Source organism: Trichoplax adhaerens, genomic scaffold (assembly GCF_000150275.1).
Source record: "Trichoplax adhaerens TRIADscaffold_6 genomic scaffold, whole genome shotgun sequence".
In the NCBI taxonomy this organism is placed as follows: domain Eukaryota; kingdom Metazoa; phylum Placozoa; class Uniplacotomia; order Trichoplacea; family Trichoplacidae; genus Trichoplax; species Trichoplax adhaerens.
Window position 1 is genome coordinate 5,494,884 of NW_002060948.1, and position 25,090 is coordinate 5,519,973.

At 31.7% G+C, this 25,090-nt stretch overlaps 3 protein-coding genes across 3 annotated transcripts; 2 read left to right on the forward strand and 1 right to left on the reverse strand.

Moving 5' to 3' along the window:
• Positions 1 to 13,613: 13,613 nt before the first annotated feature.
• Positions 13,614 to 19,168, forward strand: TRIADDRAFT_57729 (uncharacterized protein; the record flags this gene model as incomplete). The annotated part of the gene is made up of 13 exons (XM_002113458.1): positions 13,614 to 13,743; positions 13,915 to 14,201; positions 14,337 to 14,501; positions 14,593 to 14,672; positions 15,014 to 15,165; positions 15,318 to 15,607; positions 16,081 to 16,254; positions 16,420 to 16,650; positions 16,775 to 16,914; positions 17,037 to 17,274; positions 17,499 to 17,810; positions 17,922 to 18,678; positions 19,077 to 19,168. The coding sequence occupies 13 exons, from the start codon at positions 13,614 to 13,616 to the stop codon at positions 19,166 to 19,168; spliced, it is 3,048 nt and encodes a 1,015-aa protein (XP_002113494.1).
• An 876-nt stretch (positions 19,169 to 20,044) lies between these two features.
• TRIADDRAFT_27077 (uncharacterized protein) lies at positions 20,045 to 21,196 on the reverse strand (the record flags this gene model as incomplete). Its single annotated transcript, XM_002113836.1, has 4 exons — positions 20,045 to 20,275; positions 20,402 to 20,620; positions 20,729 to 20,805; positions 21,073 to 21,196. The coding sequence occupies 4 exons, from the start codon at positions 21,194 to 21,196 to the stop codon at positions 20,045 to 20,047; spliced, it is 651 nt and encodes a 216-aa protein (XP_002113872.1).
• A 2,680-nt stretch (positions 21,197 to 23,876) lies between these two features.
• On the forward strand, positions 23,877 to 24,536 carry TRIADDRAFT_57731 (uncharacterized protein; the record flags this gene model as incomplete). The annotated part of the gene is made up of 2 exons (XM_002113459.1): positions 23,877 to 23,909; positions 24,234 to 24,536. The coding sequence occupies 2 exons, from the start codon at positions 23,877 to 23,879 to the stop codon at positions 24,534 to 24,536; spliced, it is 336 nt and encodes a 111-aa protein (XP_002113495.1).
• Positions 24,537 to 25,090: the final 554 nt, after the last annotated feature.

Consider the following 25,090-nt stretch of genomic DNA (forward strand, 5'->3'; position numbering starts at 1 on the left):
TGGCATTTATAGTAGTCTACACAAATGGGTATAAAATTGTTTACGAAGGCCCATAATTACTTTTGTGAATGATAGAATTTATTTTGCTCTGTAATTATATATCTGGGTCAATAAGAAAATTTTCAATCCATATCATCTATTCTAATGATCGAAAAAGCTTATGCCATATGTAGGTGGCAATGATCGGCAGGCATAGAAATTTTCGAATAGATTCCTCGGTGAAATCGAAAAAGATCACGTTCTATCATGGATTTACTCGCTTTTCGTTGTACCGTCTAGATTTGCTATAGTTATCAACCGATGAACATAACAATATTAAAGCTTGTTCTAATAACTTTATTTATAAGTTTAACACGTGCTGTTATAAAAGAAAGGAAAATAACGAGTATCTTTATAATCTCATACATATTTTAGTAGCCATAAACATATTAGAGTAAGTTATTTATTTTAGATATATGAGTAAATACATGATGAGCTATCTATCACCTTTATACAGTGGTAAAATAAATATGTCCAATTTTATATAACATACATGAACACATAAATAGCAATACTACGCTAGGAGTATTTGGTGAGTGCTTGAACTGTAGACGATTTCGTCCACTAATATAAACATTTGTAAGCATACATTTTAAATCGTTTTTTCTTTTGCTCTATTTCTTTCTTAAAATATCATGATATGATGCATCAGTTTCATTAAATTAGAGCTAATTAAAAAAACGATATTAGTATGCGCTGCTCAGTTGAGCATATAATATTTCAAGGTTTAATTGGCAAAACATCCGCCAGGCCTATATATACTTTTACAACAAGATTAAAGGTACAATAGTAATTTCTTGATAAGAAAAAGTCTAAAAACAGTGTTAATAAAAATAACATTTTCCACTTTAAGCCGTAAAATACCCAAAGGAATAACAAAGTCCCTCTAATAAATACGTGAAGTTTACAAAAGGCACTCTTAATAAAAAATAAGTAAGGCTATAAATAACATCTATAATAATCACAAAGTAATTCTATTGCTTGCTAAATTCTATCAACCTCTTCATCATGATAGAAAGATTTAATACAGGAAAATAGAAAGTTTCTAAAGTTCTTTCATCAATCTAAAAAGAATAAGTAATTCTATTTCCACTGTTAAATCATGAACAGCAAGTTCTCTATTCGATATATTTTCATTGCAAAGACTAAAATGAGATATTTCACTAGGAATGAATGCAATATTATTTCATCTATTTGTATTCAGACATAACCTTGCATAAATACCGTCATAAGTGAAAAAATTTCCATTTCTTTATCCTATTATAAAAATAAACAGTTGCATTAATATTACAATCTTTGATACAAACATTAAAGTTTAGGGAAACTCAATTTTTCAAGATTGTAAAGCACGATGATTGCCTTACAGAAAATCGAATATTAATACGATAGAATTATTTCAATCCTAAGTGCAATCTATGATCGATGCCCTTCATTAAAGATCCAATTTTAGGTATCAATAAAGGGATAGGGAATAGCCAAGATTAATTAGGATAGTAGTGAAATCAAATAACTGAAAACGATCGAGTTCATTTTTCATCTTTCAAAATAGAAAGTAGATGCAAATAATTGCTAAATTATTAGAATTGAAACGTCAATAGAGCAACGAGTAATAGGCTAGTATCCTAAAATCATTTCATTGCTAGGCGCAATCTATGACCGATGTCCTCCATTAATGATCCAATTTTTGGTATTCATAAAGAGATTGGAAGTGGATGAGACTAGCTCGGATAATAGTGAAATCAAATAACTGTATAAATAAATTGGTTTATTTTTTGCATTATTAAATAGAAAGTTTTCCGAAATAGACCAATCAATCGGTCTGTTTTTATATTATTAAAAAAATTTTCCGTTAAAGACCAATCGTCTGGTCTATTTTCATATTATGTATATAGATATGTATATGATTGTTAGGCAGAAATATTTGGGCTAAAGACCAAACAATTGGTCTAGTTTTCATATTCTTAAACAGAATTTTCCGCTAAAGACCGATAAATTAATTTTATCTTTCATGCGATTAAATCGAAAATTTTCACTACAGACCAATTGAGCGCTCTATCTTCCATACTATTGGACAGAAAATGTTTCGTTAAAGACCATGTCATGATTTCAGCTCTTTGCAGCATTTTCATGTTAGGGAATACAGTGATAATAGGATGCAGTGTAGAGCTAGATGTTGTAATAAAATAAATGTTAATTGGAGCTAGTATGATGATGAAAAGGTTTACTTGTACAATCAGAGGCTTTTCCATTTTTCTTATTCCCCAAACTGAAAAGTTGCTATGGGCTATAGAAGGCCTTAGCGGATAGCTGTATTAAGAATTAAGGATTATTATTTAGCCGCTAAGAATAGCAGTAGATACTGAACAAGGATGATAGAGACTGGAATTATTTCCTTGCTAGAAATAGCCGCTAACGTTTACAGAGCTATTTGATACTTTGAACTTTGGTCGGTTTAACACGACTTATGATACGAACACGACGAATACTTCTTCTCCAAATTCGGCCACCTTCCTTTCTCAAACTTAATGTATAAAAGTAGTAAATGATTGGATTAATAGTAATATGAGCATACAAAAGCACTTTCAAAGTATTTAATATATCCACAGATACGAAAGATGGATTTCCAAGTTGGACCATGTAGGATATGGTATAAGGTAGCCAACAGAAGGAAAAAATACCAATAATAATCGCCATTTGCTGGATTGCTTTTTTATTCCTTTTTAAATTGGCTTGTTTAACATGAGGCATAATGGTGATCACTAATTTGGCTCTCGAATAGACTAAACACATAATGGCAATATATAAAATGATGATACAGAGTAATGGAAGAAAGATGATAATGACCAAGAGGAAAGTAGCTAGCACTGCTGTATTAGCCGAGCGATGGATAAAACAAATTTGATCGGATAAAATGTTGGCATAGATACTACCAACCAGAGTAAAAGCTAATATCCATAGCAGGATAATGGCTACAGTTAATTTTTTGGTAGTGATGAGGTATGGATATCGTATAGGATAAGCTACTCGTAAATACTTGTCAGCACTAATCAAGATCATGTGTAAATTATAGTTGAGCATGAGTGATTGAGAAAGAACGATAAAGATGGCGCAAGATGGATAACGATAGGTGGTATGACTGAAGAACCAGCCATAACATGTGATTAAGTATACACCAAAGGCAGCACCAACAATTAATAGACTGGATAAAGCAGTATTGGAAGAGATATGGCGTAGTTTTCGATCACAAGCAATAAATACCAAGATGATTACATTGGTTAAAATAGACAATCCACCTAAAGTAACGTTAATTAAGCTAAAAGTCAATGAATTCCACCGTGGAGCATGGCTATACTCGATAGTACTGAATGTAGTTTGATTCACAAGCATGATGTTGATGGCGCTACTTGATTGCCAAGACTTGACCAAACTGGGAAAGAAAATGGATTCTGTAGCGTTTATATTACTCAATATAGTATTACTTGCATCCACGATCGATATTAGTATTCTTTCTCAACGGCCAGAGTCGAATAAATGAATTATTTACCAAACCAATTAATTAGCAAAGAAATCACTGTATTAAGGATAAGGATACAACAAGATGAACGCAATAGGATAAGTAGAGTTAACTTTATGAAGTAGCATGGACGAGAATTTGACCTTGGCTTCTTAAAATGCTATACGAGTTATATGCTACTATCTTGCATAAAATTTCAATACGTTTATTCTTTCTAGAAAATGGGGATTTAGTATTTATTCAAGGAAAAGTTAGCTGATCGTCTTAGAATATTGGTGCGACAGAATAATTGGATTGGTAGAATTGTCTTCAGGGATCATGGACAAAAAGAAAAGAGGAAGAGATTTCGATTTGTTATAATAGACTGCTACCTTGCCTAAAAAATATCAGTTCGCTAGTATTCTTATCCAGAAACAGAATAATTAAATGGGTAGAGCTGACTCCAAGGATTATGGACGAAAAGAAAAAATGGAAGAGATTTCGATTTACTATCACGGACTGCTACCTTGCCTAAAACTACCAAACTCTCGATGATTCTTTTCCTGAAAATGTGGATTCAGTATTTAAAGAAAAAGTTAGATGATCATCTCAAGATATTGATGCTACAGAATCATTAGAAGAGTAGAATGATCTTCAAGAATCATGGATGATAATTTACTTTCAGCTTTCTTCTAATTTTGCCAATATCGACTGTATACCTGTCATCCAATAGGAAAGAAAGAGAAAAAGATTTCGATAGTGGACTGCTACCTAGGCAAAAACTATCAAGGCTCGTTGTCTTTTCCGGAAAATCTGAACCCAGTATCAACTCCCCCAAAATTTCAGCCAAAAATAACTATTCAATTGATATGAATTCGATAGATTGGATGCAATTAAATAAGTAGATCTGTCTTCAAGTAACATAAATAATAATTTATTTTCATTTAAAATTACCGATATTGCTAGTAATGTCTATCTTGTAGAACAACGGAAGGAGGAAAAGAAGCGATTTCTTTTTCGTTATAATGTGTTACTACTTTACTTAATATTAATGCTAGTCTTCTTTCCCACCGAATCTATATTCAGGATAAATATAAAAAGTAACTTTTAACTAAGAATTACTGTTTTATGGAGATTGTTACGACAGAATGGATGGGAAGAGAAGAGTAAATTTGTCTTCGAGTAGTATCAACAATGGTTTACCTTCTTTTAAAACGATCGATACTGCCAATAAGGTCTATCTTGCCGAATAACAGAAGGAGTAAAAGAAACGACTTCTTTTTCGCTATAATGTGGTACTACCTTGCCTATAATATTAATGCTAGTCTTCTTTCCCACAGAATCTGCGTTCAGAATAAATTTAAAAAGCAACTTTTAGCTAAGAATAACTATCCTATCGTTAATGATATGATGGATATATAATGCAGTACTACCTTGCCCAAAATATCAATGCTAGTCTTCTTTCCGCAGAATCTAAATTCAGGATAAATTCAAAAAGCAACTTTAAGCTAAGAAGAATCGTCCTATCGATATTAATACAACAGAATGGATGCAATGGGATGACTAGACTTTAAGTAGCACAAATGACGATTTATATTCTTCTAAAATGACCAATATTGCCAATAATGTAAATCTTGTAGAATGACAGTATTAAGCAGGAAGCGATTTCTTTTCGCTATAATATAGTACTACCTTGCCCAAAATATCAAGGCTAGTCTTCTTTTCCACACAATCTGAATGCTAGATATAATCAAAAAAAGTTACCACTCTTAGCTAAGAGTAAACTGTCCTATCGATATTAATACCACAGAATGAACGCAATGAGATGAGTAAAGTTGTCTTTAAATGGGCGATAATTTTACTTTAGCCTTCTTCTACAATAATCAACATGGACAGTAATGGACATCGAGCACAAAGCGATATCAAACAGCGAGAAAAGAAAATTCCCTTTGCCTGTTGTATACCGATATTTGGAATGGTAGATCAATGATATAGCATCAATCTTAATGATCCTATTTGGGCTAGAAAGCAAATATAGATTATGTACAGGTATAAAACCCTATAAAATGAAGTTTTTTGAATGATAAACATGCAGTGATTATAAACGACATTATTCTTTTGTGGCTTTCTTAATAGACAGAATGGTCAATTATGGTCATTTTTCTCGGTCTCTATTACAATAGTCCAAGTACAATATTATATAATCAATGATGAATGGTGCTCTTATTTTAACTCTATTTCTTGAATAGCACCAAATAAAGTGATAGGAGAGCTATAAATCAGTAACATTTTTTAAGCGGTTGATATTTTATCCCTATCGATCAAGAATGGAGCGTAGTATTGATTATCATCTCGGGAGGAAAGAATAACATGATTAAAAGAGAGAAAGGAAATCAAGGATGAAAAATTTACATTAGTCTTGAACTTGCAACCGATACGATGACGACATAATTGCATCTATGGAATAGAACTGCTCGTTATGGACAATTGATCCATATTGCAAAACGAATTGAGGTTGGGCAACGCCTTCATATTAAATAAAGCAAGAAAATTGTTGAGGTTAATTGCTTTGTTAGTATTGAAAAAAAAGATCGAATAGAGAGAATTATTATTGCTTTGAATAATAGTAAAATAAATAATAAAAAACCAACAAACAATTTCTATTCAAATCCTTGCATCAATAAGAATATCTCTTTTCATAATCCTAATCTAATACTAGAGAGTCTTAATAAAAAAAATCTACTTTCATTTTCGTCCAATCAATGTAAAAAATGGAGTAGCATTATATCGTTATTGTCTCATCAAAATTAGCATCGACTTTGATTTATTAAAGCAACGCTTATGCGATAGAGTTGATGGTGTTATTCATCCTTAGGTTAGAATTTCCTCCATAAAGGAGCGAGGATAGAAATTATTCTATATCAATTCATATCAATTTTAACACTACATTATATGGATTTATATCATGATCAATACCTATACCTTTTTCCTTCAGGTCATTGCATGATGGCCATTACTTATGATTAGCAATAAGTGCTTACAACATTAGTCATCGCTAATTCAATCATTTTTTTATAATATCAATTTAATCCATATTGAATACATGAAAACACAGTAAAATATCCGACAAAAATAGCAACGATAGTAAAAATAAAGATTGCATTTAGATCATTATAATTTCATATTCAAAGATTAAGCTATTCTAGCCGCCAATAATGAATATCAATCACTAACACAGAGGAGAAAATTCCTTCAAATAACAGTCTGAAACTGTCACCTAGAAATCATTACAATAATATGAGCGATACTTAACCCCATCATTTCTTATTCGATAAACTATTAAATGATCAATTCGTTAATAGGAATTTAGCTGTGAAATAAATCTCATCGGTAGTCATGGCGTAGGCCTGAAATGATATATATTTTATTCTAAAAATTGAATAATGATTTAATAAAGAAGTCATTCGTCTTGATAGAAAACCTATTTGAAGAAAGGCGATGGGTATTTATTGTTTTATAAAAGTGAATGATGATTCTATTATTAGGGTATTAGTGCTTGAAATTAAGCAGATTACATGTTATAACATATGTATTAACCATTTCCAAGCTGATAATTTCTATCATAATTCCATTATTATGGTAGTAGCCCTGAAAAAGTAAATCAAAAGTCTTGAAGCAGGCGTAAATTATTTGTTTTATCGGATAACTTTTTATCAATTATTCCATCAATATCAAGCTAGTCTGAAATAAAATAAAACTGAAATCATGAAATAGGTATGCAGCAATCATTTTATATTGGATAAGCTATGATATCGATCTCATCATTATACAAATTAGCCTTGGAATAAGTCTGATCAGTAGTAAACTAATAACATAAGAATGTATCAATCACAGTAATCATTTTATGTTGGATAAGCTTTGATAATGATCTCTTTAATATATGATTAGCCTTAGAATAAGTCTGGTCAAAAGTAAAATAATTGCTTAAGAATGAATCAATCATTTCGGTTAGACCCATTTTGCAATAATTGCATAGTTATGAAGCTAATTCGAAATAAAACTAAGCAGAAATAGTAAAGTACTAGATAGATATAGATTAATTATGTTATATAGATAAACTTGATAAAACTTCCACCAATATACAATAAATCTTGAAATATGATTGGTCGGAAATAATGAGCTACTATTGGTAGACGGATCAATCACTTTTTGTTGCATAAATTTTGTAATTATTTTATCTGTATAAACATAGCTCAAACTAAAACTGATCTGAAACAGTGATGTAGATCAGAGGCTGCTAAGACTAAATCCATTTTGTAATTATTTCATCACTGTGAAGCTAGCTTAAAATAAAATGGATCAGAACTAACAACGTAGATATATATATCTATTAGTTTATATTGGATAAACTTGCTATCAATTTCATCATTATGCAACTAGACTTGAAATCAAATTGGTCAAAAGTATGACAGTTGGTTAATATCAATTCCTATTTGGTGAAAATATTGGATAACTATTCCATCAAGATACTATACCCTTAAAATGAACTAATTAGAAGTATTCTTATTGATTAGATAAACTTGATAACAATTTCATCTGGATACTAATAAAGATTCCATCAAGATACTCTTATCCTTGAAATAAAAAAGCTTAAAAATATTGATATACTGTACATGAACATCAACTGTTTTTTGAACGGATAAACTGATGGCTACTGTATCATAATACTTTTGAAATTGAATTGATTGGAAGTATCAGACAGGCATGTATCATCAGCAGTTTATCATATCAAATGAACTTCTTAACAAGATAAAGAATTGAATCCTTTCAGAAGGTCATGAACGAATAATTTAATTATAGGATAGCTAAATATTGTTTCTTGATTGTGAAAGGTTTACGAAATCATTTTCCCACTAACAGAATGAAATTTTAATACACTGCCGTACTAGTACAGATCTGCGGCAATCCTTAGTCCAGATATACATAATTGAAGTATATACATGATATTTATGAGAATAATATTACTCCTATGAAGGAAAGCGATCATTTTGAATTACTAATCTAAAATTATAAAATACTTTTTTTGCTTATCATATGTACTCGTATAAGCCTTAAATATAACAAAAGTTTTTCTTATTGGTCAATATTTAATTTCTATATTTTTTTTAATATTCTTACACTACACTGCTACTGGTCAAGATCGAATTAATAAGTAAATCCTCCCTGCACTTGATGATCATTATCCTAATAGTATAGTCTATGGAGTTAATTATCTGACCGAATTAAACGCTCAAAAGGGATTAGTCATAATATACGATAGTTTACAATAAAAATATCCTTAGGTAGTAATTCTACCATCAAAATATTGTTATCACCGTCGAATAAAGTCACTGCATTATGGAATAAGCACAATGTAAGAATAACCAATGACTTTAATAGATCAGTTTTAAGAAAAATAAATAAATTCTTGTTTTTATATATATAATGTATTATAATCACTTCCCAATGTATTAATGTCATCATGGAAAATATCCAATTTTTTATCCAGACACAATTCAATCATGAATAGAGGTAGAAATAAACAGCTTGTTAATAATTTTTAATCGATAGCTATGTCGATAAAGTTTTACAATGAAGACTATGCTATAAGTTGATGATTTATTTACAGTGTTTTAACTGCTTTTCATCATTTATGAAATTTTAAGAACCCCCTTTAGACAGCTAGCCTTACTTCGATTTTAAATAGCGTACATGAATATGTAATTATCTTGCTTTAAAGATCTAATGATCAATTTTTACTTCTCCTAATTTTTCAAGATTACCATGATTACAATACCGCATAGACTTACTGGAATTTAATAAAACACCTGCCTCTAGTGTAAACTATGGCTAGTGATAACAATGAATTAGTTTATTATCGATTTAATGTTTAATTGTGACTTACTTTTAAATTAAAACAGTTTGGAATGTATTATTTTGCCCTTTGGAAAACTAATATCAATTGCTACACTCTGATTTACTAATCAATTATAAAATAATTATTTAATTTACTTAGATTTGGTAGATATTTCTTCTAAAACAAAGCTATATATTTCTTGGATTTTCTTCAGTTTTAGCGTATATTAATTGCTGTCTTAGGCTATAATTATAGGAATGGACTAAAAGGGTAATACCTTAGCAAAACATTGCTAGAATGAAGTAATTCTAAAATATTAACCGATTGCATTTTATTAGTTTGAAATTTTCTTTTTTATACCAAATCAAAAACAGCAAATAAATATTATTAAATAGAATTTATTCTCAAATTGTCTCAGTTCATTCCTGCGTAAAATTATTATCTATAAAAGTGAGATTTATTTCCTCTAAACAAATTGATAACTGATTATGGCCATGGTCTAAATGCAAGATTAATATTGATCATTATGGACTTACATCCACAATTATCAATCAACCTCATGAAAATCTATTTCGAATTTACAGAACAGCTGTTTTGAATAACTATAATCTATTTTCAAATTAATGAACCATAAAGGTATTTCTGTAGTAATAACCATTTCTATAGTATTATGTTATTTTTGGAATATTTGCTTAATAACTTTAAATGTGATTATAAAAATTTGCCTCAAAGATACTTGTATGTCAATAGATCTCTCATTAATTATGTATGCTCAGAAATCTCAGTATTTCGATGCCTGTGTCACGGCATTCGTATCACGAAGGGTTATGTGATGTATGTAGATTGTCAGTAATTAGTTAGATACCTAATTTACATGAGGTCTCAATGGTCAGATCGTGTTATGACTATGGTTAACCTCGTGTTATATGTGTGCTATAATGCATTTGAAGTAGAGCTTAAAGTATACTAATTTAGATCTAAGAAGATACGATACGATAACTGATAATGTTTATCAATATTAATTTTCATGTAAATATATATGCTGTGACTCATCGCGAATAGATAGAAGGTATAAAAGCGAGTTACTTTTTATAATAAAGAGTTCTGGTTTTGATATTTGAAAGTAAATTTTAAGCACTTTATGAAGATAAACGATATCATCTAATTTCAGTGAAGATTGTGGAATTGAGTATTTTTATATTATTATTGTATTTCTTCACCAATAGCTCGTAAATTCAATTTATCGCTTTATTTATGGCTAGCAACAAAATTTTATTTTTTAAGATCGTATCCATTGAGATTGATTGAGGAAGATATTTGAATTATGAGGCATTAATACTGTACGTATAAACTAAATCAAAAGTATTTATAATTGGTATTAATTAAAAGATCTTTAAAACTATGATGCTAAAAGTGAATTATGCACCCATATTTTGCTACAAATTAAATTATGATATACGTATCAACTTCTTAAACATATCGAAAATAAATATAGATCATAGACTTCTATATCACGCGTATAACAGTGACAATTTATCTACTCATTCTAGACCAAAAGTTTTTAGCACTGATGGACGTCATCATTTTGTATATTAAGTTACTTTTTGATCATTCTTGTCTTGAAATACTCAATAAAAATTTTTTTCTGTAATTTCTACCCTTTTTAATTAAAAACATTCGGATATTACAATCATAGATTTCTAGATCATACACGCGTACTAGATAGCTCAAAGTGGCGGTATAACAGCCCAGATTATATTCTTTTGCAGGCAGATTTAGTTATTTCTATACATTTAGTTAATTCCTGGCAATTCTGCATTAAAGGCGATCCACACAAGAGCCTTTATTACAATTTTAATCCTCTGTCGATTAAAAATAGTCATAGATGACAGATCAAAGTGCTAGCATTACGAAGGAACCACACCCGTCTCCTGGATACCAAATCGGTAGTTGATATCTCTATCCTATATACTTGTATATATCTAGATATAGATTAATAGTGTACAAAGCCCTCAAGTAATGTTTGATCATTACCATATTGATCAATATGTTGTCTTTCCGATGTGATCGTGAAGTTAATCGTCGGTTAAACTGGACACTTGACTACCTAGGCTAACAGACTGTAAACTGAATAATCTACACGCAAATTGACTACGAACTAGCGAGCCTTAGCGCTAAAATTTCTTAGGTATTATTTCTCCTACTACTACTACTACGATCTAGGTGGTTGACAAGCAAGTTTGGAACAGCTTAAGTGTTTACCTATCTTTATCATATTGGAATAGCATATCAAGCTTGCAGTAGAATCAATCAAGTACGGTATGGAATGACTAGAATTTTACAGTTAGTTTATTTCCTTCAAGATATGAAATATTATGAATGAAATCAATTACCATGTTCGCTATCACTTATAAAGAACTGTTAAAGCATTAGTCTATATTTGAATTTACGGTAAACTTGATCATACTGGCAAAGGAAAATAACACTGTAGCATGATTTTGTTAACCGATTCTAAATCTATTGGAAGAATTTATGGATCCTTAGGACGTTGAAACTGCTCAAAGATTGCTAAGTAGTAGATAGGGTAGTATATTAAAGATTTTGAAACAAATATAGTTTAGAAAAGAGCACAGAGTCTTACCTCATTATATTTTTCATATTGAATATTAGCCTTAATCGATTACCTAAGAAGCTATCTCTAACATCGTCACGATGTAGTGTCTCGATTTTTGGATCCGGTCCTTTTTTAACGCCAAGAATAGGAAAGACTTGCATTATTACTTTACCACTCATCACGTATACAGTACAATCTGTAACTGGATACAGAGCCTTCCTTTCCGTGTAGTCTGTATTTCATAACCTATCTGGTATAAACTATGATTACTTATAGTCTTCATAACTGTTCTCTGAGCACATTCATTAAATCTATCTACGATAAACTCCATATTAACAGCCATTCATGCACATCTACAGTATGCTAAAGATTCTAGAGCAGCTTGAACGACTAGACGATAATGTTGCTAACAAATGTAATTAGGAAAATTCATTCGAGATTATTTACACATTTTGACAGATAGTGAAACACCTTTATGAATAAGTATCTATTTATTATAAAGTTGTAGTATATTTAACATAGCAGATGGAAACCTTACAGAATTTTACTTAGGTTATGTATTCAATACAATTCTGATTCTTAAATTCAATTTATTGAATGTCAAATCCGATACATCAAAGAATGTTTATTTTATTCACGTCTCAAAGGAATGACATTTAATAGTCTGTGTGTTTATTGAGAGAGTGATGCATAACTATCAATTAAACATCGATTTATTATAAAGCTCTATTGCATATCGCTTAGCAGATCGAAACTATGAAATTTTACTTAATTTATCTTCATAGGTAAATAGATTTTAGATTCTATAGTGAGACGTCGGTAGTCCTAAGTAAGATGGCGGCGCTAGACCTAAGCCATGGACTAGTAATGGCAAGGATCACTTTTAGGCATTAAGGTAGTCGTGTACTATTAGTAGCTGATTCTAGAGACGATAGCTGTGTACATAAGTAAGACTGCAGGGCGCCTTGGTAAGCGGCATTAGCAGATCTCGCCTATCATTGGCTTAGAATGAGGGATAGCAATCATACCTAGCTAGGGATCTTGTACCTGCAGGAGCTATACTAAGTATTGAGTGGTATAAGGGAAACGATAGACTAGGTTAAGCTAGGTTTTAATTTGAACTGGCTAGGCAGAGCAACTGGGCAAAGACATTCGTCAGCATAATTTCAGGAAGGATATAAAGGCTGATATCTTAAAGAGAAGTTTAATCGATAGCCTTTGAACTAGCTGTGTAATTATCTAGTCTAAAGTTTTAATACTGTAATATTCAACAATATTTTTAAGTAATAACTAATTTTAAGCGCTACATTATGAGACTGATTGCTGACTGGTTAGAGCAGAGCTAAAGGTAGTACATTATTACAATGTATTGAATGCAATTCTGATTCTTAAATTCTATTTATCGAATGCCAAATCAAAGTCATCAGGGATATTATTTAAATAATATCAAAAAGGAGGAAGGACATGTGATAGTCTGCGTTTTACTTATTACTAAATCGGTTGTCAAATGATAGCACTTTGAAACGGTATTATACCTATATTTTAAGCTAGATTGGCTAGTTCAAGATCTAATGGGTGGTGATTTGAGAATAGTAAGCCAATTTACAAGCGAAAATTGCGTATTTAAATTTGCAGTAGGAGATCTTACAACATTATCGAAGAAAGATGCTGTGGATATCCTGGTTGTGTCAGCGTTTCCAGGTATGAGTAGAGTAATGGATCTTTATAAATAAACCCTTTCGATGACATGTTTACGTATCTATTATCAAATTATCAGATTTACTTTATGGCTCTTGCCATAAAATAGAATATAAAATAATTTCAATTGCCTTAAAAAAGAATTTAATGTAAATTTAACATGAATTTTGTTAGGTGATTATGCGACTATTCCTGGCACACTCATTGGAGCTTTACATTCTAGATTGAAAGTTAGCCTGAGAGAATTGGCAAAAGATAGAGTGGATTATCGTTTATTCTATAACTGTTGGTATTCTCGCCTTCTTCCCAGTCATCTCAACTTTCGAAGGATATTATGTTTCGAGAATGTTACAAAATCGCATCCATCTCAGGCTCTTGGCGATATTTTCCGCTGTATTCTCCCGCTATTTAACGACAATCAAGGTTCAGTAGCAGTGCCTATATTAGCAAGTGGTAACCAGGTAATGAGCTTTCATGAAATGAAGCCTATTTGAAGATAAGAAACGATAAATTACATCTTTTACTTTATAATACATATTGATGAACTTATAATCATAGTTTTATGGATTTTAATCATATTGTTTTAAAACAATTAGGGCTATAGTCATAAACAAATGCTTTCAGCTACCATAGAATCTGCAATAACATGGCTACAATCAGGCTTGTCGATGAAATCATTAATCATATGCAGTTATCTAGAGAGTAAAGAGTTACTAGCCGTTTTTAATTCGTATAAAGCACAACTAACATTACCAATGAAGGTTAGTAATTGAATTATATAGCTATAAAGTCATATTTGTACATCTGGCATGGTTTATGACTAGTGAGATTGGATTTATTTTTATTCTAAAGTATCCAGCGGATTCCGGTCCTAAAGTTTCACCAACCAAACAGCCAACCAAAAAACCGGTTACCAAAGTAACGCCTATAAAGTACGAAAAGTATCTAATAAAATTAAAAGTGCAATAGGACATAGTCCTGACTGGAAGCTAAATCCAACATCAAGCTCTGATAGTCTTATGTTACATTATTTTTATATAATCAAAGAACAAATACAATAAAACTTAATGCTGCGACAAGTATCTAGTAAAATAAAAGTATATTTAGATATAATCCTGATGGGAAGCTAAATCCTTCATTAAGCTATGATAGTCCTAATTTAAATTTTTTTATATAATTAGAGTATAAATAGAATAAAAATAGATCCAACTCGTTTTATAAACCATTATATCATCCGCTTACATCTGCTGCTTTAATAATTGATTACTGATAGGAATGTTCCTGCAACAAATTCGTTACGAATAGTCGATTCATTCGGTGTTGAAGGAACTGCTTGTCCATCGATAATTAAATATGCAACAGGAGATTTAACAGATTTGCAAAAAAGCGATGAAATTGATGTTTTAGTAGTCTCTGCATTTTCAAGTAAGCGTTTCTTAATATTCTTACAATCGTATCTATTGAACCTTTAAAACTGTGATTCAGGCGTATTATATATGCACCAGTCTAGAAGTTTCTTTTTCCGCTTCAATAATTACCTTCCTTAATATTTATGGTGTGATATTTTCTTATTGCAGATGACTATGCAGCTATTCCTGGGACGTTGATCGGAGCATTAAAAAAAAATTTGGGTATTAGTGTTGAGGAGCTAGCAAAAAACAAAGCTGAAGATTACCGAAAATATTATTCTTGCTGGTGGTCTCAGTTGCTTCCTAGTCACATCAATTTTAAGCGTATAGTCTGTTTTGAAAAGAAAATAAGCGTTAAGCCTACCCAAGTTATTGGTAATATTTTCCGATGTTTTTTTCCACTTTTTAACAACGAGCCTTGTTCAGTAGCTATGCCAGTTCTAGCAACCGGCAATCAGGTAAACTATGCATGAGTCGATTATTTACTGTATTGTTTGCTCCCGCTATATCTAACGAAGTAGCTCATATCGAGCGGCACCTAGAGGTAAATTTAGAAATTCATGTCCAACATAATGCAATATAACTACTATAACATATACCAATCCAGAGTTATCGATCAAGACGATTGTTTAATTGTGCGCTATGAGTAAAAATGTAGAAAAATTATGCAGAAAAATAATACAAACTGAAGCGTACCGTGTATGTTACTTTCTTGTACTAGATAAATTTGTAAATCTTGTAGGCACAGTCTTACCAGAGTATTTGACCTTTAGCTATCTACTATTAGTCAGAAATGGTCAAAATTCAGTAATTTCTTCCAGACAGTATAAAACTAACTACAACATTTTTAGATTTTAAACTAATTCGACTGCTTATAATATGGCCTGCCTATGATAGTTGACTATTTAGAGTTATTATTTGGATATTATAGGGATATTCCCAGACTCGAGTATTTGAGTCTCTATTAAATGCTGCTATCCGGTGGATAAGAGCGGGCTTACCACTCAAGTCGCTGTTAGTTTGCAATTTTACGAAAAACCCTGAATTGGATTTGTTATTCACTAAAATCAAGGCTACTGCTTTGCTTCCTCAACCAATAGCTAAAGTAAGTTACCTATTTATAAATAAGTATCAAGTTATAGGAAGGGTTTGAAAAATTTTCAATAGAACTTTAGTTGTGGTATCAAATTACGACATGTCTCACAAAATATTTCATTATCAGAGAAATATAAACACAAATTGATGGATAGCCAAAACTTTTGCCCTTCAGGTTCCAGAATTCGATTTCGATTTTTATATATCCTATAGTCCCCAAGATATTACACTTGCAAACAGAGTGAAGAATGAGCTTGAAAATGCATGGGCAGAAGAAAAGAAAGCAATTCGTCTTCATACTAACTTTCAAGAAATTAATCCTGACATTTCATGGCAAGATGAAATTTATAATGCCATTTGCAAATCAATCCGTGTTATTGTGATATTAACACCTAGCTATTTGCAGGTATATTCCTTAACCAATATAAAAATTAGCATAGTCTAGTTCTATGATGCATTTCGAAATTATTTCTTCTATTTGATTTTTCTAAAACAGCTTAAATGTTTGCTTGATTTGATAATTTATATAGTGCGAAGCATGTAAGGAACAATTTAACGTTGCACTTTGTGTCAACCAACAATCTAAATGGAATTTGTTAGCCCCACTCTATGTTATTGCTATTCCTGATATTCCAACATATATTACATTAGTACAATATATAGACTGTCGGTGAGTATTATTTGAACGTAACTAACAATAACTTTATGCCTATAAAATTATTAGATATCTCGTAGGATTGTATAGGACTATTAGAAATGAGTAGCCTTCTCAATGATTCGCATTTTGCATAGGGATAATACCGAGGTCTGTATCAGTAAAGCAAGTGAACAGTTTTGTGAATGGCATCAGCGGTCTAGCGATGAATTAGAACTAATTGATAATCCTTACGAAAAAGCTACAATCAAGTATAATTATGATTTATTCATTTCCTACTGTCACGAAAATTCAAACTATGCTAAGTTAGTACTTGAAAAGATGAAAATTTTCGATGAAGATGCTAACATTTTCTTTGATGTTCAGCAATTAAAGGTAGATTCCTGTAGTATTTTGAACTAGATCAAACTTGATTATAGCTATTTATCAGTGAATAAGAACATATAAATGTTTATGTGTCATAAAACTTGTAAATAGATAGGCCGTTTTAGTTTATCATCTAGATGGATATATTCTAGTAATGAATCATTACCAAAACTCTTTAGAAGTTAATCTCCGCGTATCTTTCTATCATTCATTTGGCTAATTTTTATTTATAGACAGGAACCGCATGGCAGAAAGAGCTATATGAAGCTATTGATGGTAGTCAAAGTTTAGTTGCTATTGTTACACCTGCATATGTACGATCAAAAGTGTGTTACGAAGAGTTTTCACTAGCATTAGCATTGGATCGTGAAAGAAATACATCAGAAGGGAAACGATTTTACTTTTGTCCTGTTATCTTAAACAGTAATGATGACGTTCCTAGTACATTTAGACATGCCAATATGATGATTTGTAAAGATGGTAGTTTCTCAAATGAATTTGTTAGTAAGGTTTGCCAACATTTAAAAATAGGCCAACATTTACAGGTGTGTTTAATTATTAAGGAAAATATTACATAAAATTTTTACAATATAAAGCTATCTAATAATTGGATTAAGTCATTAGAAAGATGCTAAAACAACTTGATACTTTGCAAGGATTTTCCGATGGACAAGGATGAGAAATCACCAAAGCTGGATGAAGTTCTAAGTAAATGGAGAGCGTTCCAGTTTACTCAAATAGCACAGGAAATAATGGCTGATCTTGATAAATTACCAAAAAGCGCAGTTACTGGCACTGGTGCTACTACTAAAAGATCGTCTATCAAAGCCATCCTTTGTTCAAAAAACGTTTCAACGAGGGCAATCATAAATACTTTCAATGCTAGTACCACTGCTAGTGCAATAAAAGTTGATGATTCGCAAAAGTCTGTACATGTTGTAATCTTAAATGCTCAAAGCGAAGAAGATACAGCTGCTATGTTGAGAAGTTTGCTGACGAGATTACTTCCTCAAACGAGAGTTACTCTATTGCAACAGCCGAAAACAGAAGAACAAACTCATAGAAGATTAAATATACTAGATGAAGTTGATATGGCCGTAGCACTAATATCACCACAATATTTATTGTCTCCTAAATTAGTGGACGAATTGCATATCATGCTTTTTCGACAAAGGAGTAATCCTCAGCGGTGTCTCTTTTTCCCAATAATTATGTATGGACTGCCGGAAGAACCGTTATATTTTAGGATATTAAACTGTAGATACGCATGCCACGATGAATTTTGGGATAAACTATACGAAAAGAGTCAGTTAAAAGTCCTAATTGAGAGTATATTTGGCCGTCTTGATATACGAAAGCAAATGGTATTGGTTTGTGCCGCTATTCATATAATCCGACTTTTAAATGGAAAAGGTATTTTTGCGTTAAAAGCATATCGCATCACTTAGAAAGCTGCTTCAAAATGATAGAACGAGCTACATACGAATGCAATCGCAAATATAATTACGATAGTCTAGCAGAATATTTGTAAGTTTGTAGTTCGCACTTTTATACGGGTAGTATCTTGATTTCATTGCATTGTCGTGATAATTGGAATCAGATCTATTTTATTATACTATAGCTTAAGAACATTATAAATATCTTGAATTGATAAGACTATACGTCTAGGATTCGCATTTATTGATATTAGGAACTACTATACGAGTATATAAGTAATACTAATTTATCGAATTACTCTTTTATGGCTTTGCTACTACATAGATATCATAAATGAACGATACTGTATTGCTAAATTTACATTTTCGTTACAGATCAAGGAAATTTCGGTATTTTATTAAATCTCAATAAAATCAACGACGAAATTGAGGATATTGAAGTAATTGATAAATTGAAGAAGCTGTAACGTCTCGATTGTAATGTGTACTTGTTACGCTTAGGTTATGTATTTGTTGCTAAAGCCATAAGTTAAGTTAGTGTTAATAATTAATCAAGGTTTAGATAGGGTTTCTTTATATTGCGTTTTACTTAATCTGAGATTTGTATTTGTACATAACTTCATGAAATAGAGAATATATAGCATCTGTGTAGGCTACAGTAAGTATCCTAGAAGATTGGAGAATTTAGGACAGTTTTGATCTTATTGCCTGTCGATAACATCTTCTTTAACTGAAAAGTTGATAAAATTGATGGCTCCATCAATTTTATCATTAGTATTTAGTAGCCTAACAGTACTTAAAACTAGGTTTGTAGCATCAATTTTTATTTTATATCAATAAATATACATATCTTACCATAAATTGACTACGGTTCTTAAGGGTAATACAATGTTCAACATGTCACTTTTTCTATAGTTTTTCTGTAACATAGTTCCTAGGTGTAGATGATCTATCGTAATACTATAGCGCATACATTTAAAAAGTAACGTTGCTATAAAAATTGCTCGTAATATAATAGTATGCTTAATAGGATATCTTGGTCCAGTAGAAGATAAAAATGTTAACTTTATACATTAAACAAATAATTTAGTTGTACTAGACTTAAGTACGACTGATGATAATAAAATTATGATCACAATATGCTGATTTTGACATTAATAAATCCATATCATACACTCAAAATGAAATGTGAAGTTCATTTGTTCTAGAACTTTCAACTAAGTTCAGTCTCATATTACTGCATTTCTTGCAACAGTAATTCTACCATTTAATAAGCTATTTGCCACTTAAGTAAGACGGTAGTACTTGCTTGAAAGAGCCATATTAACTTTAAAACTGTAAATTCAAGCTTCAGTTAAGTCATCATTAAAATATATATGAATCGCTGGTAAAAAAGAGTCATCGTTCATGCCAAGTTTGAAAAATTCTTCAGAATCATCAGCAACTTCGTTCTCTTCTAGTGTTTTTGTCATGTCTAAATTTTTTCCAATGTATTTCCAAGTATAACTGCGTGCATGGGAATTGTATTTCATATAACGATCTTGAATCTCATCTAAGATTTCTTCAGAGCAAACCTGCAACAAGCAATATTCTTAATTACAATAAATTTTATTTTATAATGTATCATTCTGTAAAGTACTTATGCTGCTATTACGAAATATATAAAATTAATAGGAGATTAAGCTGAAGTTTAGTATTACTTCGATTGTTTGCTCTTGAGATGTTAAAGTATTTATAACGCGAATAAATCGAGTTTTCTGTGAAAGAAGGCCTATGCAATAGGCGTCATCTTTCCACCAAGGCTTTCCAAAATTATTAGCCCAATCACTTTGTGGATATGGCGGTGCAATATGAATAAAACGGCCATGAGGTGTATATGGTACAATGCAACCGGTAACAGGATCGACATGCGTTCTTACCTAAATCAAGAGTGAAATTAATTTTACACTTAATGCATTTACGTGTCTTTTAATACGATTCAATTTTTAAGATAAAAGCAAATACTGTAATATTGAACAACTACTCACATCTTTCGTTTTATCATCGAACCAATGAGAAATGTCTTTACCAGCTGATTGTATAACTGGTTTCAAGAGTAGATCTCCTATAATGGATAAATGGCGTGGTTATTCGAGCTTACTAACATCACCGAATTTTAACTAATAGCCGTTGATTACCATATATCATATACTTGTTATAAATAAAATGATTATATTAATACGAATCTCAATCATTCACTCATACTACATCAACGCAATAATCTACTCTTCAATATTATATGTTGTTGCCATACTTCTTTGCAGACTCCATCGGCAAATACTGTAAAACCTTGACAAGTACATCAGTAAGCTAGAGCTAAACGATGCCTAACCTGAATATTGATTACATAGCGGTGTTAAATTGTAAACCTTGCCCAGGAATGAAACCCATAAATCATCGATTGTAGTGTGTATACTAACTTCGTTAGGAGTGAAATATTTCGGCCTTACCACCATTGCGAATTTTTTTATCCAACTATCCACTTTAGTTCAATGTAACCTGATGTTGTTATGGAAACGTAAACTGGAGTTTTGCGGAATTTATACAGTATAGTACTGTAACTGTACGGTACAGTGTACTGTACAGTACTCCTGCTCCGATTGGTGAGACAGCGGACAGATCATAAAAGGGTTCTATACGATTTCTACTCTACTGCACTATACTTTTGTACAGTATACTAAACATCGACAGTCTCGTAACGGTATGATTCCAGACCCGCCGACACGAACTAGACGGGCGTCCGCGCGTCTGTTCATTTTTTTGATCCAACAAGTACTGGACACTATATAGTGTTCTAAACTAGCGCTGTAGGCTTATAGAATATTATAGAATGAAATAGTAAACACTTGATTGCCCTGGAATTGTATTAGCTGCAAATCTTTCTCCTGAGCATTTACTTTGATTGCAAAATTATTTCTTGCTATCATTTCTTACACAGTTGTAGCTCTTACTACTGATTAATTAATCTATTAGACGTTGTGATAATAGATAAGAGTTCTTGAGCTATTGATTTTAATTCTTTGGCCATCAGATAAGGACGATCGAGTTGTGTACTAGCTGCAGTGGAGGAGGCTGCCAATAATGAAGTGGAGAGATTGCTGAGGAGCAGTAGGGCGAAACGGTAAATAGAAAGTTGAATTATAGTGATCATGCATAGTTTACACTTCAATTTATCGCTATTCCTTACACTGTGTTGTATCCAAGTGTTTGATTCTATGGTAAAGTGGGCTACGCACCATAACGGTGCCAAAATGTTGTATTAACGTGAGCGAATTGAAGGTCAATGCTGGTTAGAATATTTGCATGTAGGACTGCAATTCTGCAAGAATAGCTTGCAGACAGACATGACGAATGGCGTATAGCATCTATAAAATAATAGTGCACCTATCACGACCAAGGTTGTGACACCAGAAGATAGTATAAAAATAAATGTTCTTTATCCTCGTTGATCCGGCAGATCTACCTCGTTACTTGACATTAAGTAGAACTACTCCTCTAATAATTAATGACTGTTTGCTTCTGAAGTGAAATAATTGGTGCTAGTCTACCTTTTATCCTACAGACAACTCTTTGATCGACGTGTATAACTACAGTATCTAGTCTACATATGGAAGTGAGAACTATCTAGTGTATCTGCTGTATTTGTTGTATTATCAGGTTTGTTGAAGTAGGGTAGACAATTTGCTATGCAAATAATTTCATATCAAAAATTTCACATCTAATTTTTTAGAGCTGTGGCAAACCAGCTAGACAGAAGGTGTTAATTACAGCTCCTATATCAACTTGCTTTTTTGTTAAATATTGATACTTGTCGATGAAGCGAATATAGCTGAATTCATAATTCTGTTATGAATTTAAACATCTCTATTGCATCTTTGATATCGTACCTAGTATACTGAACTGAAGCTTATTTTACTAACTGGTGTATCAATATTCGAATATCGTACAACAAAATTCATGATATATGGTAAAGTTAATGGGCATATTTGTAAAATTGTGCACGTACGCGATTATAGTATACGTGTATTTACTGCGAGTGCATTTTGCTTTATTCTTCGCGGTAGAGCAAAAATCATTCGATTTCCAGTTTCCGTTGAGATAGTGACTTGTTATGTTTAAAAACGATTATATATCATTTACTACTTACTAATTTATGCTTTCATATATTTTCATTCTTATTTCAATAGATGATAGTAAGGATACATTAGTCGTAATACCTTGTTGGCGACATGGGTGGCAAAGACGTGAAGGAAATGAATCCGTTTAATAAAGTTTCTATTTTTATAGATGACAATTTACGTACTATCAGGGTAAGTCTTAATACCTAATTTTTACTATTTTGATACCGAATCGTAAACATAGAAGTCATAAATGCTGTTACGAAATGAATATGATGCACAGCATACATTACAGTAACTGCATACTGCTATATATGATTGATTTGTAATACGACACTGATATTTACTGATCATTAAATATATAACGAACTGTATTATCTACAAAAATGATCGCTATATAGAAAATAATTGATAGCGGCATTGCGATTATATCCATTTTCGAGTGAATCATCCAACAGGAGATTCTGCAAAATCTCATGGTGTTCGTGCGCTAATTAATCAACACTAAGATCGAATATCATAAGTGTTTCTAGAATGCGAGATACATTAATCTATCTTTCCACTGTTTACTATAGCTTGGTGTCACCATGTGCATGGGTATCGGCTTAATTATCGTTGCACGGAGCGGTAGATTGGTATGTATGACATTTAGAGTTGAGATCACCAGCAAGTAGAATGATTAAATTGCTGTTTGGAAGGATAAAAGCAAAGCAAGACTTACAGTATCAGATTTATTAAGTTTCACCGTGTATTCCGAATGATAGTAATGTGACTGTGTATTATGACTAGTAGACAAAGTTGCAAATGTCATATCGTGAATCGGTTTCATGCTCTTTACCATGTTTTACTGCCAAAGAAATGTTATAAATCGAGTCATTGCTTATCAATACATTTGTCTTAATTTAGTTGAAAACGTTCACATCTGTGTCCGATATACCCGAAAAATTTATCAGAAAAAATATAAAGTTACGTGGGATTGTAAAAAGTATTGACGAAAATGGCATTTTAATGGTCCAACATGTGCCTGTGTACCGACCTTCTCTTCTCAAATGTAAGTCTAAGTTGACATTTAAAAATTACTTCTTAATGATTCTTAACCATCATTTTACCTTGAATTTGACGCTCCTTCAATAGCGAGGGATCATTGTCCCTTGAATGTAAAATTATTGGGTTTAGAATTACATGAAAATGGTCACTTGTGGCTAAAATCACATCTGCTTGACAAACATATTTGGTTTCAGCTGTTTAGTGTTAATAGCAAAGATACGCTGGAATGTATAATTTTCAAAGGCGAGGCAAGTATCTCATCTATCCAACTTTATTTATTATGCATTATCGTTGTATTGATCAAAAGGTGGCCTTTGTTTCACCATAGAATTTTATTATACGGTCTCGAATGAATGTGAACGAGTTACTCATTAAGGATGGCTTAGCTACAGTTACGACAATTAACCAAATCGAGAATAAACGAATTGCTAATGAAGTAGTCCGAAAGTTTATTAGAGCTGAGCTAAAGGCGGAAAAGAGCGAAAAAGGACTATGGATGACTTCTTCAATTGGGATCATGGATAGGCTGTCTAACCTCAAACATAAATTAAGAGATTGGACGGATAATTTAAAAAGATCACTGATTTCAGCGCAATCACGCATAACTGGGTACTTTGGAAAGAAAAAATAAATGGCTTTTGTTAATGTATCTATAGTATATTGCATATCTATTGAGCTGACGATTTTATGGTTTTACTGTTGCAACTAATGCAACGTTAATGTTATTATAGATATATAAGCATGTACGTGTCATGTATAGAGTATGCGACAGGTATAATGATACAGCTGCATTATAGATGATTTTTTGGTGCTACACAAAATACATCTTGATCTGGAATTCTACGACTATTAAAATGTACTAGCTTATACGTAAATGCCTTTTAGGCTACCGTATCTTTCATTGAATGCAGCATAACGATAAATTATTATCTCCAATGATCTAGGTTTCGACGTCACATAAGCATAATGTTCCAATGTCATGCAACCAATCTTGTAAAATATCAGCATCTACCGTACACTCTAGACTGTATTACAATTTAGATCTGTATAGAAATATTTGCATCCAAGTATAGAACATATACAGTATAGCATACTCTACCTGCAGTATACTGTACGTTTAAATTATGAATTATTTGCTGGATACGAAGAATACTGGTATCATCTAAGCATTTTTGTATGCTATGC